General features: G+C 32.4%; 4 protein-coding genes across 5 annotated transcripts; 3 read left to right on the top strand and 1 right to left on the bottom strand.

Annotated features, from left to right (window-relative positions):
• The first annotated feature begins 521 nt into the window (after positions 1–521).
• Positions 522–2,902, top strand: LOC142526500 (ras-related protein RABA1f-like). The gene is made up of 2 exons (XM_075630946.1): positions 522–859; positions 2,280–2,902. Exons 1-2 carry the CDS (start codon positions 639–641, stop codon positions 2,710–2,712), a joined length of 654 nt encoding a protein of 217 aa, XP_075487061.1. The 5' UTR covers positions 522–638; the 3' UTR covers positions 2,713–2,902.
• Positions 2,903–4,129: 1,227 nt separating this feature from the next.
• Positions 4,130–8,349, bottom strand: LOC142527589 (proteasome subunit alpha type-6). The gene is made up of 9 exons (XM_075632433.1): positions 8,124–8,349; positions 7,900–7,994; positions 7,721–7,802; positions 7,110–7,206; positions 6,644–6,702; positions 6,463–6,545; positions 5,325–5,420; positions 4,874–4,933; positions 4,130–4,543 (listed from the first exon to the last, which is right to left on the bottom strand). Exons 1-9 carry the CDS (start codon positions 8,197–8,199, stop codon positions 4,451–4,453), a joined length of 741 nt encoding a protein of 246 aa, XP_075488548.1. The 5' UTR covers positions 8,200–8,349; the 3' UTR covers positions 4,130–4,450.
• A 1,737-nt stretch (positions 8,350–10,086) lies between these two features.
• LOC142527858 (ethylene-responsive transcription factor 4-like) lies at positions 10,087–11,053 on the top strand. The gene has a single exon (XM_075632834.1). It carries the CDS (start codon positions 10,168–10,170, stop codon positions 10,807–10,809), a length of 642 nt encoding a protein of 213 aa, XP_075488949.1. The 5' UTR covers positions 10,087–10,167; the 3' UTR covers positions 10,810–11,053.
• A 10,751-nt stretch (positions 11,054–21,804) lies between these two features.
• LOC142527457 (nicotianamine aminotransferase 1-like) lies at positions 21,805–26,824 on the top strand. 2 transcript variants are annotated; one of them, XM_075632270.1, is made up of 7 exons: positions 21,805–22,126; positions 23,946–24,285; positions 24,381–24,599; positions 25,510–25,569; positions 26,008–26,163; positions 26,249–26,342; positions 26,631–26,824. In XM_075632270.1, the coding sequence occupies exons 1-7, from the start codon at positions 21,849–21,851 to the stop codon at positions 26,747–26,749; spliced, it is 1,266 nt and encodes a 421-aa protein (XP_075488385.1). In that variant the 5' UTR covers positions 21,805–21,848; the 3' UTR covers positions 26,750–26,824. The 2 variants fall into 2 exon arrangements, with proteins under 2 accessions (XP_075488385.1, XP_075488386.1); XM_075632271.1 differs by lacking the exon at positions 21,805–22,126 and adding an exon at positions 23,266–23,393.
• The last annotated feature ends 637 nt before the right edge of the window (positions 26,825–27,461 follow it).

The following is a 27,461-nucleotide window of genomic DNA, read 5'->3' as shown; positions in this document are numbered from 1 at the left end:
GATAGAAAATTAAGCAAAGGGATTTTGGGTTTCGGCCAAACTCTTTCGAGGTTAACAAGGGGTTGGCTGCCTGAAAGAATGAGTCACGCACAAGTTCGGAAAGGTATCCAAGATAGCATAGCTACCTGTTTTCTGAGAAGAGATATATATAAACTTTTCGAGACAGTTGTACGAATTAATTTTGTGATCCGAGATCCATCCCACGTATAAAAATATTATTTTTTATTTCAAAAATATTATTTTTATTACATGTATGGATCAGATCAATACGTTTGTAAATACGTTAGTAAATCCGTGAGATCTTCTCACAGAGTATTTATTCATTTAAGAATCTCAAAAATTTATATCATGAGAGCATCTCACGTATAATTACATATAGTCATTTCTAAAATCACAATTAAATTGGAAAAAAAGGTAAAACAAAATATAAAGATTTGAATAGATTGTGGGTTTTTTCGGCCCCTTTTCCCGGGGGAGCGCACACTCTCATTTATAAAATCACAATTAAATTGAGAAAAAGTAAATACATAATATAAATATTTGAATCGATCGTGGGTCTTGCCGGTCCCTTTTCCCGGAAACGGGGCACACCCCTTTTACATTTCTTCGATCTTTCGCGCAAATATACAAATACATTCATGGGGGCGTATCGAGCAGACGATGACTACGACTACTTGTTCAAGGTTGTGTTGATCGGAGATTCCGGCGTCGGAAAATCCAATTTGCTCTCCAGATTTACTCGCAACGAGTTCAGTTTGGAGTCCAAGTCTACTATTGGCGTTGAATTCGCCACTCGAAGCATCCGCGTCGACGATAAAGTTGTCAAGGCTCAGATTTGGGATACCGCTGGTCAAGAACGGTATTATTACCTCGCGTTCTAAATTTATGTGAAAATGAGTATGGTATCTTCTGTGGAGGTTTGCATGAGAGGAGCGCTTTCTTGGTTTGAGATCTTCGCTTTGATTGTTGCAATGTTGATTTTTCCTTGTCGTTCCTTTTTGAATTTTTGAGATCTAAGGTTTTGAAAATTGCATGACCTGTTTTTTACCCGTTGTTGGTATAAGGATTAGATCTGAAGCTTTTTTAGCTGAGATCTATCTGCATTTTGCAATGGATGGTTCTAGCTATTTCTGAAATCTGTTGGATTCAGCTCAACTGTTAATTATAACTTCTTGGGTTTATATATTTTGTTAAAGAATGTTAGATTTTATCTGGCGTGACTAATTTCCCTCCATATATGTTGCATTTGACATTACATTTGTTCATTATTTACAAAACTAGCAACAGTTAAAGGCCAACATTGATTTCTGGAGAATGTTTTTGTATGGAACCAAGATAAGTTATCTGTCAGTGTTTTGGTATACTTGCGAAATTTAAATAAATAACTTGCAATTTATCCTATTTATAATGACCTATCTGTAACTTTTGGTGTTTCCAAACACGGAACATCACTTGGAAATTAACATTGACACCATGAAGCTTGTTCCCAAGTGTATTTACGGATCTTGAACATCAGTGGTGTAAGTGTTGTAAGGTAACTCTTCTTTCAAGAGTATGAAGTTCACTAAATCTACATGTTATTAACCTCGTGCATGTTGTTGTATTTTGTTAAATAGTAGTCTATATAACGAGCCTAATAGCCTATTGCCTGTAACTTAATCTCGATCATCATTTTTCATGGAAAGACCGTTATTCCTTGTGACACTAAGCTGCCAATAATAGTGGCATTTGAGTTACTGTATGTAATAAAATACAATTTCATTTTTCATAGATAGACCAATTGTTATTCCTTGTGATACCAAGTTGCCAACTGCCAACTAAAGTGGCATATCTTGAAGTACGCGGACGTGTAAAATTTTCTATGTATCTAGAAATACGATAGGGCAGTAAGGAACTAAATGCCTTATAATTTCCTGTTTTCGTGTTTCCCTTTTGCCGGAGTTGCTAAAGAAGACATTGAGTTATTGTGCTATTAGCATTTAGCTATATGTAACTATTGATCATGTAGTATCACTTTTCAGAAAGTTGTAAAGCTATGATATTCATATTTGAATGCGTATGAATCTTTGAATATGACAACAAAGGTTTTATTATTATCTCATATTTTGAGTTTTTGCATCATTAATCCAAAACTGTTTTAAGTTCCCCGAGTATTTGTTTTGGCGTAACAAATGTAAATCTAACTTAATGGTTGTGGTTTATTTTTGGGTGTTCAATTTTCATCTAAACCATGTGACCTATTACATCATACCTAATCCGACGTGTGTTATTTGCTGAAGATATCGTGCAATCACAAGTGCCTACTATCGAGGAGCTGTTGGTGCATTGCTTGTTTATGATGTTACGCGCCACGTTACATTTGAGAATGTTGAGAGATGGTTGAAGGAACTGAGGGATCATACAGATTCAAGCATTGTCATCATGCTTGTTGGAAACAAGGCTGATTTACGTCATTTGCGTGCTGTTTCCACTGAAGATGCGACAGCTTTTGCTGAGAAGGAAAACACGTTTTTCATGGAAACCTCTGCCCTGGAATCAATGAACGTGGAAAATGCTTTCACAGAAGTGCTTACTCAGATACATCGCGTCGTCAGCAGAAAAGCACTTGAGGCTAGTGATGATACGGCTACTTTACCCAAGGGACAGACCATAAATGTGGGATTAAAGGATGATGTTTCAGCAGTAAAGAAATCCGGGTGTTGCTCTACTTAAAGAAAGCTAACAACTCCATGCAGCTACATTTTTTTTAGTTTTTATATTATGGTATATGTTTGATGTTTTCTTTGTATACATCAATCACTTGGATTATTTGGCCCCAAAAGTCAAACTTTTCGGCATACACATACATATCTGTTAGCTTAAAAAGATACCTCTCTGAGAGTAAGGTTCTCACTCCTTTCTTCGCTTTTTTTTTTATCATCGCGATCTTATGTTTCTTGAAAGAGTATTTTATTATTTGTTGATAAGATTGAGATTAGATTATCGTAGGTTGTTGATTTGAATTTGAAATTAGATATGTAATTGGCATTGCAGTTGCTCTATGTACTCTGGTTCTACTCTGGTTCGCTATTTGATTTGTGCTTTTATGTAATTTAACTTTTCTACTACCCATCTGTGGACAACGTTGCTTTTGGTGGGGCCAAGTACTTAGTCAATGTTGAATGTATGTAGATTTACAATTATTTGACTGGAACCGAAACTGATTTGAAATGAATTACGTTCCCAGTTTTGCGCATCCTGGTTGTCTCCTCATTTTGTTGTTTTTTCAATCAGAGTATTTTTATGGCAGGATATCGAGCAGTTTCAAATGGTAGTATGGTATGTATTTCTTGGTGGCAACTGGCGAGGAAGCTGGATATCAAACAAACCGAGGCATTGGGCCTCAACGTGAAGTTCACTCTAAAAGATCATTATGCTTAAACTTATACTAGATCAGTTTAATCTTGCAAAGCATAAACTTCACCGTGATGTTTCGATGGTTCGTGCTTTTTGTTTCGATTATTCGTGCTCTTTTAAAATCTTGTTAAAATAAATAAAGCGTGTATAGCAACTGGTCTTCGGTATTTTTGTTTGTAGATAAATTAAGCATCATGGATTAATTTATACAATTTTCACCCACTGTAAAGCTTGGCGCCTTCGAAGTAAGAGTTAGTCACGTGGTTGTACTAATCGAACGTAGCTAAGTTGGTCTTCAATCTAAGTTATTGAACTCGACAAAAAACTTGAATCGCCTCTTTATTTTTAGTAAAATTCTTGCAAAGAATCAAACAAAAATTTGAAATTCCAACGAAAGGTCTTGGAAAATGTAAATCTGACGAACAACTAAATTGTCTCGCCTCGTCCTTCGCTCACTGCCCGATTCCTGTGTGTGTCCATATTTGACCATCCCATCTTTTCATTACTTTGTTTATTCTATGACATCACTTCTCATATATGAAGCGTTGGCCTCGTTCAACGATAAAGATAGCTGAGAAACAATGGGATAAGATTGAAATCGGTCCGGGAGATTCTTTCATAAATGTTTCTGTTTAGATTCTAGTACGGTTACTCGTGAGGTAAGATTGAAATCGGTCATCGAGGTCCTTTCAGAAATGATTATATATAGCATATTATTTGATGAGCATGGGTGTAATTAATCACCACTTTGGTTAATGATTAGTAAATATGTCGTAGTTAATTAATAATGCCTCAACAAAGCAGAGAGAATGAATTACACTTCACAGCCTAGTTTTGTATAAATCCGACAAATAACATAAAGAAACAATGATAGAGATGAACTAAAATCCGAACATGGAACATATTTTCAGCCAAGATGAATGCAGGGGGGCATGAGGTTCGAAGATTTCACAATCCAGACAAATGTGGAAACACCCTCGGACTCTTTTCCCCACGAATCAAACTTTATGCGTTCGAATCAGAATGCGTATACATTTGGATAACCTCGGAAGGATTAGTCTCGCTCACTAATGGCAGTCAAGTGCTCTTCAATCTCCTCAGTCGACAATACTTTGAACACCGGATCCTCTTTCCTCACAACACCGACCTGGTATAAACATCAAAATATTTCTCAGCATTCAGCAAGTTTCGCCTCTAAGAAAAATATAATAACAATAGCATTAAAGTTTTGGAAAGCAATCCATATCCACATGACAAAAATGTAGAAAGCCTATGTTCTTCGATGGTGCGCATTTAATGTGCCTAATATTAAACAATATGTTTACAAATAAGGTGCCATCCCTCGAGCAAAGTATATGATAGGTTTTTCATATTCTAAATAGTTGAGTTTACACTGCGTAGTCGTTAATAAAATACAGAACTAATAAAAAGACCATGCCTCCAGTTTCAGAAAATACGAATACAAATAAAAGACTACCTCAATCTCAGTAGCTTTGAAATCCTCCTGGAGAACAGACTGCAGAGCAGAAATTGTAATCTGCGATTTGGAAACGTTAGAACACAAGTTATTGAAATCAATAATGTAGCTGAATTCTAACCAGAAAGTTTATTTCATAAGAAAACCTAAACAAAAGTTCACCTCCAAGAATAAACTGAATGACAAATTGCATTAGATTTCAATAACTTTTAAGAGAGTAACTTCACAAAGATTTCAAGACAACTTCATACTTTAATAATCAAGGGCAATAAGCCAAATGTCAGCTGTTTTGATGAAACTTTTCATTAAAACACCAATATCATCTAAAAAGGGACATGCCCTAAATTTAACCAACATGCATGGTATTCAGTCTATAGCAAATAATACGCTCAGTATCCAAAATCAAGCATTATTCATGAGGAGAGCATGTGCAGTAAACCTATTTCGTTACCCGTACAGTTTCTTCATAGGAGAATGCCTGATCATTTTTCATTTTCTTCTCTAGAAAATTAATGGCTTCTTGATCTTTTGATCCAGCACTTGTTGCCTGCCAGAAATAAATGGAAGTTAATACACAATGCAAGACCAAAGAGAAACAAAAAGAAATGAAAAAAGAAAAGAAAATTACTGCAACTTTACGAGTATATCACAAAAGCACGTCCCTCAGAAACTAATGCTACAAGTTAAGGTTATGTAATTGACATCCATCTAAAATCTATGACAATCAAATGAGTCATTTGATTGTGAAGGTAGACAGTACTCGTACTTCGGGATCTTTAGGAAGCAACGTTAAACACTTCATTTGATAGTGAAGGCAGACAGTACTCTTACTTCGGGATCTTTAGTAAGCAGCGTAAAACACTACACATCAAAGCCAAAGGGAACATGGAGAGGCGAAAACGAAGGGCATGGAAAACACACCAATCACCAAGGTGTCAAGACTAAAATAAATACAACAAATCACAACTCATCCACGATATCATCATTCATCCAATACCACAGATATATGCAGTGTTTCAGTTTCGACGAAAGCCAGTCGCTCTTGCCAAGCCGGAAAGATTTTATAAAGAATTCCAAACCTGTATACGTTAAATTCACAAAGCTGACTAAACTAAGGAAATTAACCAGTAAGAGCAACTGTATAGAATAATGATGCCAGAACTCGAGGAGCCATTTTCATCAAATTCAACACTCCCGAGTCTAGGGCAAGCCATAAGCTTGCACAGGCATTCAAAATGACCCAGGGGAATAAAATTACGAATTTCCTATCTAGCTAACCATCATAGAAGATAGTGTAAGTCATGAAGAAAAAAATTGATGACCATTTCAAATTCTATTTTCAGAATGCCCCTTGTTGGAATTTTCATGGATTCTTTTGCAAGAAGATACCGCACTAGATGTCCTCAAGATTTCAAAGTTCGGTAATAACATTTGTATACAATAAAAATTCAAGAAAGGCACATACAAAGTTCTATGGTAAGTAAAAGGCAAAAAGGATAACAGATATTCACATACAAATAGAACAAACATAAAAATAGAAGCGAAACCATTTTTAAGTTTCATTTCAAAAGATGGAGAGTCCAAATTACCTTGTGACCAAAGAAATGGCCGGCAGGATCACACTTGAAGAGCTGCGGACCTTTCTCTTCATCAATACCCAAAATCATAGCAACTGCCCACGTTAAAAGACACATTATAAATAAAACTTATTATACAGCGAGACATTCTATAAAGAAGTGTTTGTAAGAGTAGAAATAATCTGCAACCAACCGACTCCAAGTGGTCTCATATAGGCATGTTGTGTGTAAACCTGAGACTTGTCAGCAATCCTGTGGCATGGATAAATATGGCACTATGATTCGAGTGAAACCAGAAAGTTTAAAACTTTCATCACGCTATTTTTACTACAGAAGAGTAAATATTTGAACCATTAAAGAATTCATTGCAAAAAAGTCCCAAACAACTACCTATAAAACACATGTTTTGAAGATCCGATTATAGGATTGTCACACTATTTCAAGGAAAAAATTGGAGACATAAGAATTGGAAGTCAATTCATCGCACAATCCTAGGATTACATTTGGCTAAATGTGCACAGACTAAATGACCATTAAATAATCAGAAACACATGATTTATAAAAAAAGAAAGCGCTTTGCCTCAACAAACATCATAGAACCAATGCACCATCAAATTGTATGGAATTTTACTGCAACAAAAGTATTCAAATCAACATACCAGCGCGCCAATGCATCAACAGGCATTTCATAGCCATATCTAAAGCGAAACTCAGCAGCTTCATTCCTTGCTTGTTGCACCAAAGTCCTTGCATCAGCTGGAAGGGGACCAACAAAAATGATCAAAATAAAAACCAACATTTGACACTAAAAACGATATGGAAGAACATTGAGCTTCTTTGCAAAATAAAATATGGATTTTCAACCCAAATCGAATGCAAAGCAAAAACAAACAATTTTCCAGAACTAAACAGCACGACTAGTTTTGTGAATTCACAAAATACTTCGTTCCATAGCATAAGCATGTAAATCAAGTCTGAAAAATGTAAATAGGGTTTAAATCAACATATACTTAACTAGCACTGTACAGCTCGTTCACTGTGGTTAAAATAAATTAATCCACGTGACCAACAGCATGTAAGTATGTAACCACAGACTTTGCATCCGCATAAAATTACAAGATACACCAGTTATTCCCATACAATTAAAAAAAATCATTTTTCATCTAGAAAGATTATCAATTCATGTCTCCAATAATAACCCATCAGTTAGTTAATGTGCAACTCGGTAAAAGAAAATGCTAGTGAAAACAGAAGTCAAAGCAAAATGTACCTGTCATGCCTGTAGCCAACAATCCAAGGTATTTAGTGATTGAAAACAAATGGGTGACACTCGTCTGATCTAAAAGCTTGTCCTGCACACTCGTCCACAAGAATCAAGTTTTGACAACTTAACGTCTACTGGAAAATAAAAACAATCATCAAGATCACGATTTTTTCAGAAAAACTAACAGGAACTTTCTTCTGAGTAACAACGCAAACGGAATCCGACCCACGAACGCCAATAGAGGTAACTCCGGCAGCTTTGACGGCCTTAAAAGCATACTCTACATAGTTCATTCGGAACAAAAATAAATCATAAAAACCATAATCCCAAGAAAAATAAACATCGAGACCTCAATACAAATAAAGAATGGAAAATGCGGAAATAACAAAATTTGATGCAAACAACATACCAACTTGATAGAGACGACCCTCAGGAGAGAAGATCGTTATATGCCGATCATATCCACCCCCACTTCCACGGCTCATTCTGTTGGATTATACTTGTGAGTTCCGATGAATCGAATTTGAGATGTCGAAAGATACCAGAAAGCCCCAAGGGTTTGCACAACTAAAGACTACAGAGAAAAGCAGAAGCTTTGTGCCCAAGCAGAGTCGACCACAAGTACGAAAATACCCCCGGGTGGGTTTTATTAAAAAATATGTTGAAATTTTTATGTTCATTTTACTAGAAAGCCAAGCAAGCATTGTCTGTTTTAGAACAGATTTTTGTTTTGGAAATTATGAAAAATACGAACTAATGTTGAACTAAATATTTATTGGTTTAGTTTAATTTGACATTATGTCGCTGATTTTGTGCTTTGAACAAAGCGAAGCCCACAAAAACAAATCACACAAGCCCAAACGGAAGCAAACTTGAATCTTAATTCGTTTTATTTTTTCAACTTGAATCTTAAATCATAATTTTTATTATTTTTGACATAAAAAATAAAAAATTTTGATGAATAAAATCGGATTGAAGCTATTTTTACGTAGACGATAAAACAAATATTTAGGCATAAGAAGACAATATAAAAATATAGAGCGTTGGGGAAATGGGAAGAGAGATTTGAAACAGCGCCTGGTTGCTAGGCAGACGCGTAGAAGCAGGCATTGGACACGTGTCAAGTGCGGTTCAGCCCTGGGAAATTTAAAAAATAAGTCAAATTAAAACAATTTAGGATTAGGTTAATTAGCTTGGGCGAGGAGCTAATTAATTAATTAATTAATTAATGAGCTTACAAATCTCAAAAAGAAATTGTGCGATTTTTCGTCAGTTTTTTTTTTTTAGCGACGTAAATGAATTGTTACAATTGAATATCGAAATTTCGTTTCAAACTTTAGAAAAACTACGGATTATTATCGACCACATGTTTTTATATTTTGTTGTTTAAAAAATTAAATTGCATAGATAGACGATAATTGGGTAGATGATAATGTAAATGTCTTTGGTTCGAGCGACATTCGTAAGGAAGTAGGCGGGAAAGGAAGAATCCTCCTTAAAGTGGAAACAACTATATAAAATCTCTATCCAAACTAATTGCACTTGACATTTGAGAATTTGTCCCAGACAAAAATGGCTGAAGCTTGCTGAATTGAGCGTATTTTTATCTTATTTCGTATCGGAATTTTAAGCAGTTTTTGTCTTAATTTCGACTGGAATGTCAAATTAATATTCCTTTTATCACTCTTATTTTTTAATAAGCATACGTCTAGGTCAAAAACTTATTTGAGACGGTCTCATGGGTCGTATTTTGTGAGACGGATTTCTTATCTGGGTCATCTATGAAAAAATATTATTTTTTATGCTAAGCGTATTACTTTTTATTGTGAATATCGGTAAGGTTGACCTGTCTCACAGATAAAGATTCGTGAGATCACCTCACAAAATACGACATGTGAGACCGTCTTACACAAGTTTTTGTCATAATTAAACAAATATGTAACTGAACAAAATCTTATTTTTATATTTATTATAAGTATAATAAAATTGTATTATGTAAAATTTTATAAAGAAATATCATTAGAGATTTGTTGAGGATTTAAGAGTATTTTTGTAAAATTAAGTAAAACTGCAATAAATTGAGCTAAATTAATCAGTAAACAATACACAATTTAATAATTTTTTTGGATATAAAATACTCAAATTTAATATAATAGAAGATATTTGATTACTTTTTAGCCCTAGCTAGAAAGCATTGCCGAATTCCTATTCATTTAAAAAATAAAAAAAGGAGAAAATATGCATGTAATAGCGATTAAATAGAAAATATTCGTAATTGTAACCGCAGATTTAGTAGCAGATAATTATTATCTACATCCCGTGCTTAAGTCAAATCCCTTGTTGACTTGCGCCCCACCCGCCTCTTTATATAAACAAAGCTTCCGTTGCACCATTTTTTCATAAACTTTTCACCGCACAAGATATATTTTATTTTATACGCTCCAGGGATCATAATGACGGCGATCAATGAGAAGGCTAATGCCGGAGTAAACGGGAACGCCAAGGTCAAGGAGGTGCACTTCAGAGGCGTGAGGAAGAGGCCGTGGGGCCGTTACGCCGCCGAAATCCGGGACCCGGGCAAGAAGACCCGAGTCTGGTTGGGCACCTTCGACACCGCCGAAGATGCGGCGCGTGCGTACGACACCGCGGCACGCGACTTCCGGGGTCCGAAGGCCAAGACTAACTTCCCCCTCTCGCACGAGGTCCGCAGCCCCAGCCACAGCAGCACGGTCGAATCGTCCAGCGGCGACCTTAGCCAGCGTGCCCCTGTCGAGCTGGATCTCACGCGCCGCCTTGGCGCTACCAATGACGCCGGCTTCGGCTTGGCTGACGCGGCACCGATGGACGGGTATCAGTTTTTACGGAGGCAACCCTCGATGGCCCTGCTGCCTAACGGACAGCCGGTTTTGATATATGAGCCTCTGGGCATGCCGGCGGCGTACCGCCTGAACCCGACGGCTGTGGGGTTTAGAAACTCCGCGGCTCACAGCGACTCCGATTCTTCATCTGTCGTGGATGAGAATCATTTTGACGGATCTGATGGAAAGAGGGGTCTGGATCTCGATCTTAACCTTCCACCTCCCCTCGATGCTTGATTGAATCCGAACGAGCGAGATAACGACTCTCACCTCTGATTTGTAGATAAACGATTTCCATATGGCCGTTTCCTATTTTTTTTTGCAGACTGCAATTTCTCTAAGCTGTTGCATTTTCGAAGGGCCATTAATTTTATGTTATTTGAAAGAAAATAGAAAGAAAAATTTCAGTAATTTCTAGGTTTTCATGTAATATTTTTACAGTTCAACCCATCTGAATGTTGAACCATTATTGTTACTCTTATTTTGGCTCTTCAATTAAAGATGGGCAGCGCGTATTATTTTTACAGCAAGTATATTATTACCGTAACAAAACTATTATTTGTCCGTTGGTGGATTATTAGATCGTTCATCTCAAACAAGACCACTCTAAAATGTTTATTGTTCGATTTTTTTTATTTTTGCTATATCCATCTAATCTTTTTTTTTTTTTAAGCATATCTATCTAATCTTGAAATACTATGAGGTCCGAAAATTTTAATACTCTTGTCATATATATTTTGTAATAGTAAAAGAATGGGTCAGGTAAAATGGCTGTGTGTCAGCGTTGGTGTCGAGGCAGCAGCCATTTAAATTACGTGTTGACGGGGGGGTACATGCGTGTGTAAGGTGGACGGCACCACGTGTTACTTTTAGACCTTGTTACCCATTCCTATTCATCTCTCTTTTTTAGAAATAAATAATTTCAAAATTTTGTTTTTTCAATCAATCTTTTTGCAGCATAAAATTGTTGAATCTCGTTCAAATCTTATTTTCACAGGCAAAATTTTCGTTCTAATACTACGAGAGAGAACAACATTGACATATGAATATAATTTTTAAATATATATAAAAATGACCATTATAACCTATTATCTCCAAAAAATAAATAACTTGAAATTAGATAAAAATGTATCAATTGAGTCATTTGTGAAAGTTTAATTTAATATGAACGCGGTATTTAAGTAATATTTGTGATGTATCAAAATATTATTTCCTAATGTTCCTGAAAATGTAATGGTTCGATTTTATTTTACAAATGAGTAGGTCTCTTGTAAGACGTTCTCACGAATCTTTAACTGTGAGATATGTCATTTTTATCGGTATTCACAATAAAAAGTAATATTTTTTGCATAAAAAGTAATACTTTTTGCATAAAAAATAATATTTTTTCATGGATGATTTAAATAATATATTTATCTCACAAAATACGACTCACGAGATCATCTCACCCAAATTTTTACCATTACAAATTTAACAACATCGAGTAACCATGTGTCTACAAATATGTGAACGAGTTTCCTTTTGAAAATCAATCGTTATTGTTGGCACGTGTGACATCTACTAGAAGTAGATGAATGCATCACACGTTAAAATATATATTTAAAAAAAAACAAATGTAGAAAATGTTCGAAAAGATTGGAAAAAGTGGATAAATTCCTGACAAGACGAAGCGCGTGGGGTGAGGGAGGAGATAAAGGTCGGCGGGGTCCGCGGTGGAAAAATTGAGCTGTCGCGATTCCGCTGCCGCTTTCGGTGGGCCTCAACCACGATGCGTCGGCGGAAGTTGTGGAGTGTACACTTTGTTTCCTGCTCTCCATGCACACCACCCATAGGCTGGCTGTACACGTAGCATTTTGGAAGGCTACTTTTGCGTTACATTCATTTACCATGTCAGATATTATTGCTCCTTTTATTTTTACAAATATATTATATGGTATAAATGGATGAAAATCTGGAGATCTACTCTTAGCATATGCTAAAGAGAGTTAGACTGATATTGAGATTGTAATATATTAGATATAAAATTAAAACTAAAATCCATTTTATTGGCCTTATACTTGTAGACGTGGAGCTTCTCAAGTTTCAAGAGTAGATTTTAATTACTCGAATTTCACGTTGTGTTTGAACTATAGTATTTAAATTATAAGAGTGTATTTGCAAGAGGGAGATGAAATATCTTCATATTGGATTTCATTTGAAATTTGCAGTAAAAAATAAATACTTTTAATTTGAAATTCATTCTCAAATGAATTTATCCGAACAAAGTAATAATTTTGTTATCATAAACTCAAAATCTATTAATCCAAATACAAAAAATAAAAATAAAAACTAATCGGAAAGTGAGTTTCTTATTTTTAAAAATATAACATTTTATTTATTTTAAAATTATATCTAAATGGTTGAAATGTCATTAATAAAATAAATAAATAATCACAAAATCAAATGTGTATACATAAATTTGTGTTTTTTTTTTAAAAAAAAGTTATTTTTTGTAAAGAAAATTGTACGGTGGAGCTTTGCAAAAATAAAGCAAAACCGCAGCGTGAATGACGGACTATATAAAATGAGAGTTTAAATCCAAGTTTAATAATTTGAAAATTATATTACTTTAAAATGATGAACTTGTCAACTTTTTTTTTTTCAAAAAATTATTTATATGTAAAATATTATGCAATTTATATTTTAAAAACTTCTACTTTTTATATTTTGTTAAAAAAAATCCCTTTATTGATTTAAATATTTGTTGTTTAGTTTTCCGAAAAATAAAGAAACGAGTATGTGTATCAGTTCACTTATTTTTTTATTTTTTTACTTGAAATATGATTAATAAACAATTAATAACGACAGTTGCAGTATGCAAATTCTTGAATTTTCATATTTAAAATTCTTGAATTTTCTTACTTAAAATTCTTGATTTGGCGATATTTTAATTTTTTTAAACAAATTCTTTTACTTATTTATATATATGTTAGTTTAGTTTTAAAAAAATAAAATAAAGGAAGGGATGTGCGTCAATCTATTTTTTTTTTTTTAAATCAATGAATTTGGACTTCAATTCTTATTTTAGTTTGTTGTGGACTAATTTGAATGATAAATCAGTTTAAAATTGTGAACTGATTTTTTTTATTAATCATATTACTAATAAAAATAAAAATGAAAATAAGTGGATGGATATACATATATATATTTTTTATTTTTCGAAAACTAAACAACCACATATTTAAATATTTTTACAACGCTTGTTATTCATAGAGGTGTTTTACTTTATGTTTGCAAAAATCGGGCATGCACCTTTTTTTAAACAATATTGAAGAAATCATTTTTAAAAAAACTCTATATATTTGTATTGAAAAGATAATATAATATATTTTTAATAATCAGGATATTTCGAAAAATAAATCTAATCAATTTTTTTTTTCCCAAAAAAATTAACTTTCTCAAACGTATTGTATTATAAAAAAAAGTAGGTATCTTGTGAGACGGTCTCACGAATTTTCATAAAAAGTAATATTTTTTCATAGATGGCCTAAATAAGATATATGTCTCACAAATCGCAACCTGTGAGGCCGTTTCACACAAGTTTTTACAATAAAAAAATTATGTTTTAAAAATAAAATTATCTAAAATACCACTTTTAACCAGCTTGACTCGTGAAATATCACAAATATAAGCGCCGCCGTGGCCGGCACACCGCTTGACCCGCCGCTGTTTCTTGGAAGTGGCTCAATACCTAGCCACGTGTCACGTAACTAAGCGGACAGACGGATAGTTTATTTATAATCACACCAAACGCGCTTAGTGGGGCGGCTCCGATGTTCTTCTCACCAGTCAACACTGTGTGTTATACGGCGGAGTTTGATTATTTTTTATTTTTGTTTTTATAATAAAAATAATATATATATATGTGTGTGTGTGTGTGTGTGTATTTCTTACGTTCAAGTTGACTCCATAGTCTTCGTTATGAATTGTGATGTGATAAGAAGTCGAAGAAACATCACGATTTCTTCTAGTAAATGATGAATTGCATATTTTCATGTAATATTTATTTCCCAACAAATAAGATAGTTTCTCGATTAGATAATAACAATATTGTTATTTTACACGTATAAAAGCTCAGAAAATGTATCCGAAATTTGGTAATTGGTCTCAACTCCTCGAGTCAAGTTTATATTCACATTTATAACTTTAAGATTCACAGTTACTCAATTTAAGTCTTGGTACCATTAATTAGCAATTTCATGCTTTAGTTTAAATGTTTTTTATTCATATTTGTAACTTTAACTTCACAAAATGTTTTGTCAATATCGAAAAACTTTTATTCTATTTCTCTATCCAAAAATTATAAATGGATACTCAATTTGAGTCATTTGTTGCTTGAAATGTGTACATTTGTATCATAATTTTAACGTTATTGATCCCAAAATAATAAGATTATTCCATATGTACCTATTTGAACCCAAAAAGATCAAGATGTTGAAATGGGAAAACACACGGGGTTAAATATATACCTCAGTTTCATTGAAACTCAACATTTTTAGAGTAGATCTCTTGTTAGACGGTCTCACAAATTTTTATCCGTGAGACGGGTCAACCGTACCGATATTCACAATAAAAAGTAATACTCTTAGTATAAAAAGTAATACTTTTTCATGGATTATCCAAATAAGAGATCCGTCTCACAATTAAATACGAACCGTGAGACCGTCTCACACAAGTTTTTACCTTCTAAAATTATCATTTGCGCCACTTTTTCATTCCATGCGTAAAATCAATTTCATGTAGGTTATATTACTTATCACATACCAAAGTGTGCAAATAATTGGTTGCTTTTAACAAAATATTTAGATTTTTAATAGAATAGAATCATACGAGGTTGAGAGAACCTAACCACATATATCAATCAAATGGGCTTTTTACTATGTTGTCACAATCTGCACAAACTAGTCCAATTTACAAAGATGTGAACCCAAAAAAGTATAGAATACTCAAAAGTAATATTAATCCTATTCCGGAAGAAATGAGGAACTTTCTTTTCAATTTATATAAAAAACTCATGCCAAAAATTTGTGTGAGACAGTCTCGCAGGTCATATTTTGTGAGAAGAATCTCTTATTTGGGTCATCAATGAAAAATTATTGTTTTTTATGATAAGAGTATTACTTTTTATTGTGAATATCGGTACGGTTGACCCGTCTCACAAATAAAGATTCGTGAGACCGTCTCACAACAGACCTGCTCAAAACTCGTATGGGGTGATCTCACAGATTAATTTAATTAACTTCAAATTGAACTCTTTGAGTTGATACGTTGTATTAACATTGGAATACATAATTTCAACAAAAATAAAAATTAATAAACCAAATATTTATTTCATACATCATAAATCTGGGATTACCAAGATTTACTTGTTTCTAAATTATTTATTTATCGATCTTTCATGTCAATACTTCATATCAATTCCTCTCCCCTTTTATACTTTCTACGATTTGGATACTATGCGTGTTTTGAGTATATAATTCCCACCTCAGAATTTAAAGTTTCTGGTACCGCCTGCGGTCGATGTCTGTAATTACTATTAACGACGTCTAACGTCCAAGGATATTCCATATTTCTGTCCGTAAACATTTTCATCTCCTCTTGCAAAATAGGAATTTTGACATACTTTCTTTGTGTAGATGTCAATGTTCGCATGAATGACTGGAAGAACAAAATCTAAAAATTCATCATCAGCCGCTATTATTTGACTGAAACAGTAGCAAGTGGCTGAGAAGAGGATCTTTTACTCCATCAAGAAATTAACGAAACATCCGAAAAGCCAAAATGAGAAGATGCTAGTATATATGTACACATCCACCTATGATCCACCCACATGGATTTGATAATCCAAATTTGCTTACCCCACCGGACAATGTCTCCATCCTCTCTATTTTTCTATCTTTTTTAAAAATCTATTTTCCTCTTGATTCTAAGTCACTTAGCAACGGGTTTTGAACTTACATTCACAATATATTTGGTATTTACCTTTTCTCGTGTACTATCATTTTTCCACTTGACAAAGTCGGCGAAAGTCTAGATATGTAAACTAACGAGATAGAGATGAATATGCTAAAAAATCTAAGACTCAATTCGTGTCTTCGAGCTCGATCGAAAAATTTTAAATTTTTTATTCGAGTTCGTTTCGAATTAGGGTTCAGGTTCGAGTTCGGCTTCGAACATGGTCGCGAGCTATTTGAACTATTGCTCGAAAGTAAATATTCGAAAAGCTCGAAATCTAAGTATATAAATAATATCAGTTAAATATTAAAACTAGCGAACGGCTCTCGAACTGTCGAAACATTTAATTTAAGATCGAGTTTGGTTTTAAAAAGTTCGAATATGTTTGTGTTTGGTTCGAATTCGATAAATTTGAATATAAATAAAATATTTTTCAAACTGTATCGAAAATTTCGCGAAGTGACTCGGTTCGTTTATATCAAGTAAGCCTAAATAGAAAAGAATATTTCACTGAAAAGTGGTTAATATAAACATCGTTATCATAAAAATTAATATTAAAAACTAGGTTTTTAGTATGTGTTGAATGTACCTTATGGTCAGCTTGTCTGGATACGTGGGCAGCTAATCCAAAAAAGGTTCTTTAGTTGTCTAACGATATACTGTTGAAATAGTATTCATTTGTAATCTACTTTTATACTCTTAAAAATTATCAGTTTAGTTTGAGTTATGATTTTTTTAATAATAGAATATATAAAAATAATAGGTAATATAATGTTTGATTTCATTGATTAATTTGATTAAATTTGAGATAATGTGATATTACCGTTTTGTTTTTTTTAATATTAATAAAATATTTATAATATCATTTATTAAGGCTATGTTTGGTAGCCATGATAAAGGAATGATTATTAAATAATCATCATTTATCTCACATTTGGTTCATTTTTTATTTAGCTTGCAGGCCCTTGATTATGATTGAAAACCCGTACTATTCATGTTGTTTGTGTGATTAAATATCCCTCCTCAAAAGTGTGATAATGTATAATTTTTGAATACTGATCATGATAAGATTGTATATTAACCATAATACCCTTGAATTGTCTTCTTCAATATAATATGAAAATTTAATAATTAATATAAAATTTAAATTTTTATTATATTTTTTTATAAATTAATTTCATATATTTTTATTATTTTCAATCATTTTAAAGAAAATAAATTGTAATGCAAATCTATCTTAAATTAAATTTTTATAAATTTTTAATCTTGTTAATTAATTCTTTTATGAAAATAATATTTATTAAATTCTAATTTATTTTGTTTATTTATTTAAATCAATTTTAATAAATGTAAATTATAATTATAAATATTAAATTATTTATCAAATTATTTTAAGAATATTTATAATTATTTTTAAAAAACAATAATATTGTAATTATTATTAAACTTTAAGTAATATTAACATTCAAAATATTATTGATATTTTAAATATTAAAGTAAATGCATATTTACAAATTTATTTCTATAAATATATTTCAATTAATTTTAATAAATAAAAATTATAATTATAAATATTTAATTATCTATCCATTATTTTAAGAATATATATTTAATTAGCACTTGGGGCATTTTGGTCATTACAATAAAATTTACAAAATTAATCCATCATTTTAAAATCATACCAAAATCCATATTATTTATCTCACCATTCTATTAATCAATATCTCTCATTTTTTAATCATTCTAATTACTAATCACTTAGTTATCTCATCACACATACCAAACGGAGCCTAAGAGTAATATTGTAATTTCAATTCAATGATTTAACTGATGTGAGATAAATGATTGATGTAAGATAAATGATTGTTAGATTGATAGATAATATATTGCATCAAACATGATATTAGATTGAATAAAAATGTGGACAAAAATATGGATAAATGATATAGCGAATCAAACTGTACCTAAATTTCGTGCTAACTGTAGTGTATAATATGTCAGCATGATACGGACGAGTTGTTATGAAAAATAACCATGTAATTACATTATGTGAATTTATAATTTGCAATATTATAATCATTTAAAAATATGATGACATGGTAAAAATCTACCACACTTTTAATTATATATTACAGATATTTCAGAATTATGAATCTAATTATCTTTATATAATAAAATCTTATATCGACTAAAATTCTACACCATCCATTATGGGCTCCGGATCCTTAATAAGATATGAATATATTTATGCAATTCACTTATATATATATATATATATATATATATATATATATATGAAATGATTATATATATATATGAAATGATTTTTGTCATCCTCGATCCGTCAAAGAACTTGTCTGGACTAGCGCGGGGAACTCTTTCTCCCAATTTCTTTTTAGCCAAAGAAGTTGCCATCAAGTACCATGGGAGCATGTTAAGAGTATGACGAAGTTGGTAACTTTGATCATTTTATGATGTTAGTATTGATAACTTCATCTCATGGTACTGCATGGGTGAAATGATGTTGTATATATAGTGTTGGAATACGAATTTTTTGTTTTATTAAAAAAATTGCATTTAAATACAGAATAATTAAAAATAAATAAAAAATACAGATAATTAATAAAAGTCAGTTACACATAATTAAAAACTACACATGATTAAAAAATACGTATAATTAATAAAACACACATGATTAAAAAGCAGATGAATTTTACTATATATCATTGTGTAAACTTCAAATATGTTCGATCATATCTTTTTGAAAGCAGTGGTAATTTAAAAAAACACACATAATTAAAAAAACGAAAATACACATATATTAAGATTTTTTTATATAATTTTTCTTCGTTTTTCTGATTTATTATGACTTTTTGGGAGTTTTATTTGCAATTTTTAATATTTATTTAATTTAAAATCGTTTCTAAAATTTCTAGTCCACCATACGTGCACTAAACAAATCATTTTCCTCTTTCAATATTCGTCACTGTCCAAACCAATTCAAATTGCTTCCTACTACCTAAGGGCTTAGAAAACGAGTGGGACATTCTCTGAATAGATCAGTTTCCTCTCTCAATCTTGGTCACTGTCCAAACCAATTCAAATTTGTTCCTGCCTAATACCAAAGGTTTCAGCACCTAGATTCATACCACATGAAAGGAAAAAAATAAGTCAATTGAAGAATGCTATGTACAGATTGAAGATTATCTTACGTAATATACTTTATTATAGTAGTATTTGGAAGAGTTTCTAGGAAACATTTTCTATATTTTAGTTGCATGAAAGTGCTTTTGAGTTTTTGGCAAAACTTGTATGAGACAGTCTTTCGGGTCGTATTTTGTGAGACGGATCTCTTATTTGGGTCATCCATAAAAAAATATTACTTTTTATGCTAAGAGTATTACTTTTTATCGTGAATAAGACAGTCTTTCGGGTCGTATTTTGTGAGACGGATCTCTTATTTGGGTAATCCATAAAAAAATATTACTTTTTATGCTAAGAGTATTACTTTTTATCGTGAATATCGGTAGGGGTATTACTTTTTATTGTGAATATCGGTAAGATTGACCCATCTCACATATAAAAATTCGTGAGACCGTCTCACAAGAGACCTACTCTTGAGTGTTCATGAATGTCAACTTTAGATTCTATAGGTTTTATCCAAAAGCTAGAAACTAGAATATAATGTTTTTTCTTGTTTTTCATATTTTAAGATTTAAAATTACAATTTGACATTTATATCTTTAAAATATTTTAAATATTTATATAATTCACATTTCCAGAATTTTCTTTATATATTTTGTGTATTTATATAAATTTTGTCATTTTTTTATATTTTTATTTTTATTAATCTTATATATGTTTTCAAACATGTTATAAAATATAAAATAATTTTGATACAATATTCATAATGTAACAATAATTATATAAACACATCGTAAATATCGTGAATATCAAATTTTTTTATATAATTTTAAAAATATGACTATTATCTAACTAAAAATTAAGCTTACAAAATATTATTATCCGAAAACTCAATATATTGACATTAAGCTTTTTATTTTCAAGCACTCTTTACTTTAATTTTCTCACTAATCAAAAATAATTTTTAAAATAATCAACAAATGCTTTCTAAAAACACTCCTTGTATAATTTTCTTGGGGGCCACGATATCAATCTTTAAGGCACTGGTTGGATACGGCACGACTTATTTTTTAGGTGTTTCTGTTCCAACATTCATATTTTATTTATTTTATTATATAATACAAATCGATGATACTATGATTTTTAAATAATTGTGACGTCACGTGTTACCTCACGGACTTCCGTCCCATTAACTAAAAAAAATAATTTGTTCGTTTTTTTTTAGAAAAACTTTAAGCATACTGAATGTGTAAAGGGAATAAACTTTGAATTTGAAAAAAATACATATTAAAAACCATAATAATAAATAGTAGTTTTATTCAAATACATGGAGCAAATTTTGGAGTTTGGACAAATGACACTCGTAAAAATTTAAGAGTAGGTCTCTTGTGAGACGTTCTTACGAATTTTTATCCGTGAGACGGGCCAACCTACCGATATTCACAATAAAAACTCTTAGCATAAAAAATAATATTTTTTCATGAATGACTCAAATAAGAGATCTTTCTAACAAAATACGACCCGTGAGACCGTCTCACAAGTTTTTGCCAAAACTTAATTATTATTAGAGATCAAAATTTGAAGGTTACTGAAATTGAGTGTATTTATAAATAATTTATATTATATATATAATAGATATAGACACTCATATTATAATTATTATAAAAACAAGGAATAATGTACATGTGATCCATGCCATTTATACAATATACCAATCAACTTGTTCACGTTCAATTTTAAAATAAAAAGACAATATTTGGTACGAATAACTATACAAAAAAATATTGGAGTAATTATTTAGGATATTGATCGAGAATTTTGACAAATTGATTATATATTATTTTGTTATCTATATAGTTTATTAAAGTTAAGTTAAATATTTATATTAGCTATTTTTTATATTAATGAAACCTATTACTTTTATTCCCAGTAATTTTCTATCTTCAATCTTCTCGTTCTTTCTTATTTCATAATTTGTAATAAATAATACAAATTATTTAATACTTAAGATAATTATATACTCAAAATTTTATTTCTTTTATTAATAAAAAATTTGAAGCCGACTCCCTTATATCTTCTATATAATAGTGATTTTACGCACACCCACTTGTGCGCCGCTCGACGACGTTGTTTTTACGATGGAGAACGGTGGGTTATCGAGAAATCAATGGCGGTTCAGAGCTAACGAGGAGCTTACAAAGGCGTCGGCAATAACCGTGAGAGGCGTGCTCAATATGCTTATGGGTAATCTCAACGCAAATGATTCCAGGCCCGTCATTCCACTCGGCCATGGCGATCCATCCGCCTTTCCTTCATTCCGCACCGCCACTTCGGCCGTCGATGCCCTCTGCTCCGCCATCCGCTCCGCCAAGTTCGACGGCTATTCCTCCACCGTGGGCATTCCTGCTGCGCGCAGGTGTACATCTATTGACCTTAATTTGTGCACTCAATTGACCGAATTCTTGATTTTCTCCAAGTTTTTCGCACATGCATCACCTAAATCTAAACTAACTGCAACCCAAGGCCGAGATATCCTTGTCATTTCCTCGTGTTATTTAGTAAAGTACATCCGGGGTCAAAATTTCAGTCCATTCGTTGGCCATCTGCCCGAATACACATCGAACCATCTATCTTGTTTGGGTTTGAATTGGTTAAATCCTCTATTTTTGGGAATTTTTGTTTTTTCTGGCCTATGTTATGGGCTTTAAACATTAACTTGCCCATGCTAAGTTCATTATATTTTTGCTTTGAGATTGTTCCCTCCATTTTAGTTATTCAAGCATTTAACACCACACCACTCAGTCTATTTGAAGAAAAGTATAAGTACTGTTAATCGAGTTGGCCGAATAAGATATTTATATTATGAGTACAAAACCACTTTGAAAATTTTACGAAATCGAAAATTTTTGGAAAAAATTTAAAATGATTTACATAAAATAAATAAATTATGTTATATTATAATTTCTGGAAATTTTTTAAAAAATAACCTTGCTATCTATATCTCTTAGTGTCAATTCTCGAAATTCTTTCATAAATAATTATCATATAAATTAAGCAATTCAAATAAAAGTTATTTTCCAATATAGTGAAATAAATTTATCATTAATCACTATTTATCTTTCCGTAGGATAAGAAGGCGGCTTCTAGCTGGGCTTTTACTTGATCATCAATCTTTTAATGGAAAATTCCATTTCATTTTTACATGTTTTTATTTATTTTTTCAAGGCAAAAACTTTGGGTTATCCATGAAAAAGTATTATTTTTTACGCTAAGAGTATTATTTTTTATTGTGAATATCGGTAGGGTTGACCCGTCTCACAGATAAAGATTCGTGAGATCGTTTCACAAGAGATGTGCTCTTTTTTCAAATTTATATTTTCTTCGTTTTTCATGTATATATATTAATAATAATACTTTCATAAAGTTGATATTTTCATAATGAATTAGTGTATAATTATATTATAATATTTGCTTTATTAATATGCTTGTTTGTTTTTATAAAAAGACTCTAATAATATGTTTTGAATTTAAGGCTAATTTTTAAAATCAACTTAATCTAAGGCCAAATTTATAGGAGTTTATAGAAGACATTTTTGGAGAATCCTAATAGTTGGGGGGAGAGTCATGTGTTTGGACTTAAAGCCGAGATTTCGTCCCGGATTTGTGACCTTGCCAAATGAGCTGTAAGCTGATAATACTTTTTAGCAGCAAGTTAAGATGTGGAAAAATCCTTCTAATTCTTATTTGCTATTTAGAGCTGATTGTTCCCTTTTCATTGTGTGAATTCAAGAGCTCGACATGTAGCTTTAACTGTTTATTTTTTCTGTGATCGCTTGTCGGCTGCAAAATGCAATACTTCCCGGGAGAAGAATATGATAACAGACAATTATGATAACAGAAAAGTTCCTTCTATTTTTGACAACTAGCTAGGCGGAGCCCTTTAGTTTTTTTAGTCTCCATTGTTTGAGGTTCTACTTCAGTTACTTTTCCCTGAGTTGGAAATTTGGGTGACAGGTAGTCTATGTTTGACTTGGTTATGGATTATGGTCCTATTCTATGTAATTTTTTTTTTAATATTTCATAGATTTGGTCCTTCTGATTTTGTCTTGATTACTTGATAGTTGTGACCAATTGATAATCTTGGTGCAAGGCTCCCAAGTAGGAGCATTAAGTGAATATACTAAGTTTCCACATTCCTGGTATTATTGGATACATTATTCTTTTTCTCTTTACAGTGCAGTAGCAAATTACCTTTCTAAAGATCTTCCACACAAGTTGTCCCCTGATGATGTTTTCTTGACTATTGGATGCACACAAGCATTAGAAGCCGTTGTCACTGTCCTTTCACGTCCCAAATCCAACATTTTACTTCCAAGACCAGGCTTTCCTTATTATGAAGCTAGGGCAGGTTTTTCTCATCTCGAGGTCAGACACTTTGATCTTGTTTCAGAAAAAGGCTGGGAAGTTGATTTGGATGCTGTTGAGGCTCTGTCAGATGAAAATACAGTTGCCATGGTGATTATTAACCCTGGCAATCCCTGTGGTAATGTTTTCAAGTATGAACACTTGAAGAAGGTGCGCAATTTCTTTATGGTTATGGCATCGAAAAAGATTATAATGAATGCATAGCTGATGGTCTCGCTATTCGAACTGTCCACGTGATTTCCTAGATTGCAGAGACTGCTAAAAGGCTTGGAATTTTAGTAATTTCTGATGAAGTATACGACCACCTTACATTTGGAAGTAGCCCATTTGTACCCATGGGGGTCTTCGCGTCCATTGTTCCAGTTGTTACAGTAGGGTCAATATCAAAGAGATGGATTGTTCCTGGGTGGAGACTTGGTTGGCTTGTTACTAATGATCCAGATGGCATTCTTATGAAACAAGGGGTACTTTTTTCATCTCTCAAATTCCATATATCTTCCTTATCAGTTGTTTTCTGCAAATTCTTCGTTTTGAGTATGATAATTTTAGAAAGTAAAGTTGGAATTGCAACCTTCAAATTTTATGTGAACTAAGTAGTTTTTTTTGATAAATCTGTAGCTATCTTACCGATGTAAAGTGATTTTGAAATTAAACTTACGTTTAGCAGGGTCTTTTGTGGTTTGTAACAATTTCATTTCTCGTTATCGTGAGGGAGTAAAATAATTGGCTTCTGTGGGAGTAGGTATACTTTGACTTATTGCCTATACTTATTCATATACTGGAACTACTGCTTTCATGCCATCCAGAAAAAATTCTCATGCAAGTGCTGGTATTCTGATTGCCAGAATCAGGGATTGACTATACTCCACCTGGTGGAGCATAAGCCATTGGAACTGGACCCCACATCATGGCGTGGGACCAACACAAAACCATGTGGGACCTAGGGTATCCAATGGCTCCCCTGAGAGATCAACCTTTGCAGCTTAGCATTTTCCCTTTTTGATACTTGATAGGCACATTGTGCATTGAAAATTGTACCATTGACATTGTGTTGCGTCACAATCAGTAATGTACTTGGCCTTTGATCTTCGGTTTATATAGCGACCGAAAGCAAGAGTCCATTTTGATATCATCTTGGAGTCTAATTGAAATGAACAGTTAGTTCTCAAGCGTATTACTATGATTGATGTGGAACTTGATAGCAGTGCTCTTGATGTATATATTTTACGTGTTAGTTAAAATAAATTTTACGTGTTAGTTAAAATAATTTAAGCACTTCGAAAAGTATTTTTCTCCTTGTGAACCATCTTAAACTGATTTCTGAAACCTTTTGAAATATCATGAGAAATGATGAAAAGTTTTTTGTGTCTGCAGATTGTTGATAGCATCAAAGGTTTCTTGAATATTTCCTCTGACCCAGCAACATTTAGTCAGGTTCTTTCCTCGACAGTTGATATTATTCACATATCTAGTAACTTCTTAACTCTATCTATTTTGTCTTTCATTATCCTTTTTAACTTTCGCCGTCAAGAAATTTTGATGGATGCGCTGACTGGCACAAAATGTTACAAACAAGTGGAATAACTAGAATTTCAAAATCAGGAGGGCAAAATATATCTGGTGGACAAAATATAAAATTTTGTTACAAAATAAAAGAAAATTATGGGTAAAATCATATAATTTTAAAAAAATTCTTGTGGGCGACAGCTTGACTTAACCTCAAAGAAGATCCCACCTGGTTACATAAATAAGACCAAGGTTGTTGACCAGTGATCGTACTGCTAGGGAGTAGGAGTACCAACTGTCAACCCAAACTGTGAATCAGAGATCGTCTTTTAATAAATTAGTAACACTTCATTTTTGCTTGAACAGGGGGCACTCTCACAAATTCTTGAAAATACCCCTTCTGATTTCTTTGAGAAAATCATTGTTGTACTTAGAGAATGTGCAAACGTAGTGTATGATCGAATCGAGGAAATTCCTTGCTTAACATGCCCAAGCAAGCCTGAAGGATCCATGTTCGTGATGGTAAGCGAGAACAGCTTTATACTTTTTTCCTAAATAATTAAGAATCGGTCCATAGTTTTATTTGTAATGAGTTATTGCATGACAGGTCAAACTTAATCTACCCCTTCTGGAAGGCATTAATGATGATTTGGAGTTCTGCCGCATGCTGGCTGAAGAAGAATCAGTGATAGTTCTGCCAGGTAAATATAAAAAATCATAAGACTACTAGAGTAATTCGAGTGCCGATTGCTGCTGTATGTGTCGCAAAACTACTGATCTATAATTTTATCTTTCTTGGTAATGATCTCTGCAAAATGCTAGCACGCGTATTATTCGGTGATATCTACGAGTTTCAGTTGGATACCTCTTTATCTCATTGTTGTAATTTTTTCTCATTACTCGACGTACACTTATCACTTGATCGAGCAAAAAATCGATTAGTTTATTTACTAGCTTGATAAAGAGAGAAATTTCATTTGCAATTGCAGGGGTTGCAGTAGGACTCAAGAATTGGGTCCGAATAACGTTTGCCGTCGAGCCATCATATCTTGACGATGGTTTTCGAAGAATAAAAGCTTTCCACCAGAGGCATGCTAAGAAACAATGAAAGAAAGTTGTTTCTTGGATAGTATGTTATGTAATTTGTGGATGCAACTAGCCGTTGGATTCCGCTGTTCAACAAGTATGGAAGAATAACTCTTACAAGGTTTTTCTTCATTTCCGATATCTATTGAACTCTAGGAAATAATGTTTCAAACAGTGCTCGCTGTTTGCTCTGTATGTCTTCGTGCCAACAACGATGCTATAATTGTTAAAAGTTTGTTGCTTTGTTAAAAGTTTGTTGCTGTTATCCACTTTCTTCGTGTGAATTTTGTTAGCACAAAAAATTCACGAGAGTTGCAAAGAAATAATCTACAAGCATTTTGCATTTAATAATCATAATGAGTTTTAGGAGGTGTCAGATGGATATTTTTGCAATTTCCAGAGCCGTCAGTAATATACATCAAACTTCGATCGATAAAAAAACTCAAAATTCTCAAAAAAAAATCAAATTATTTTCTTTTTCAAATCAAAATTTGACAGACATATTTAAAGAATAAAATAAAAATTTGAAATCAATCAAAACCTAAAATGATTGTGATAATTTCTTCTATCCCAAAAAATTCCTTTTTCCAGTTGTTGGACTCAGGAAAATCTTGCGTGGAAACGAGGTTACGAGAATATTAATATTAAATGAAAACGACCTTACAGAGTTTAAGAAACTCTAATATCTTCGGCACAATCTGGAATTTATTCAACTGGTTTTGGCAAGAAAGTTT

This window comes from Primulina tabacum, chromosome 15 (genome assembly GCF_025594145.1).
Source record: "Primulina tabacum isolate GXHZ01 chromosome 15, ASM2559414v2, whole genome shotgun sequence".
In the NCBI taxonomy this organism is placed as follows: domain Eukaryota; kingdom Viridiplantae; phylum Streptophyta; class Magnoliopsida; order Lamiales; family Gesneriaceae; genus Primulina; species Primulina tabacum.
This window is presented reverse-complemented; position numbering and strand designations above follow the sequence as displayed.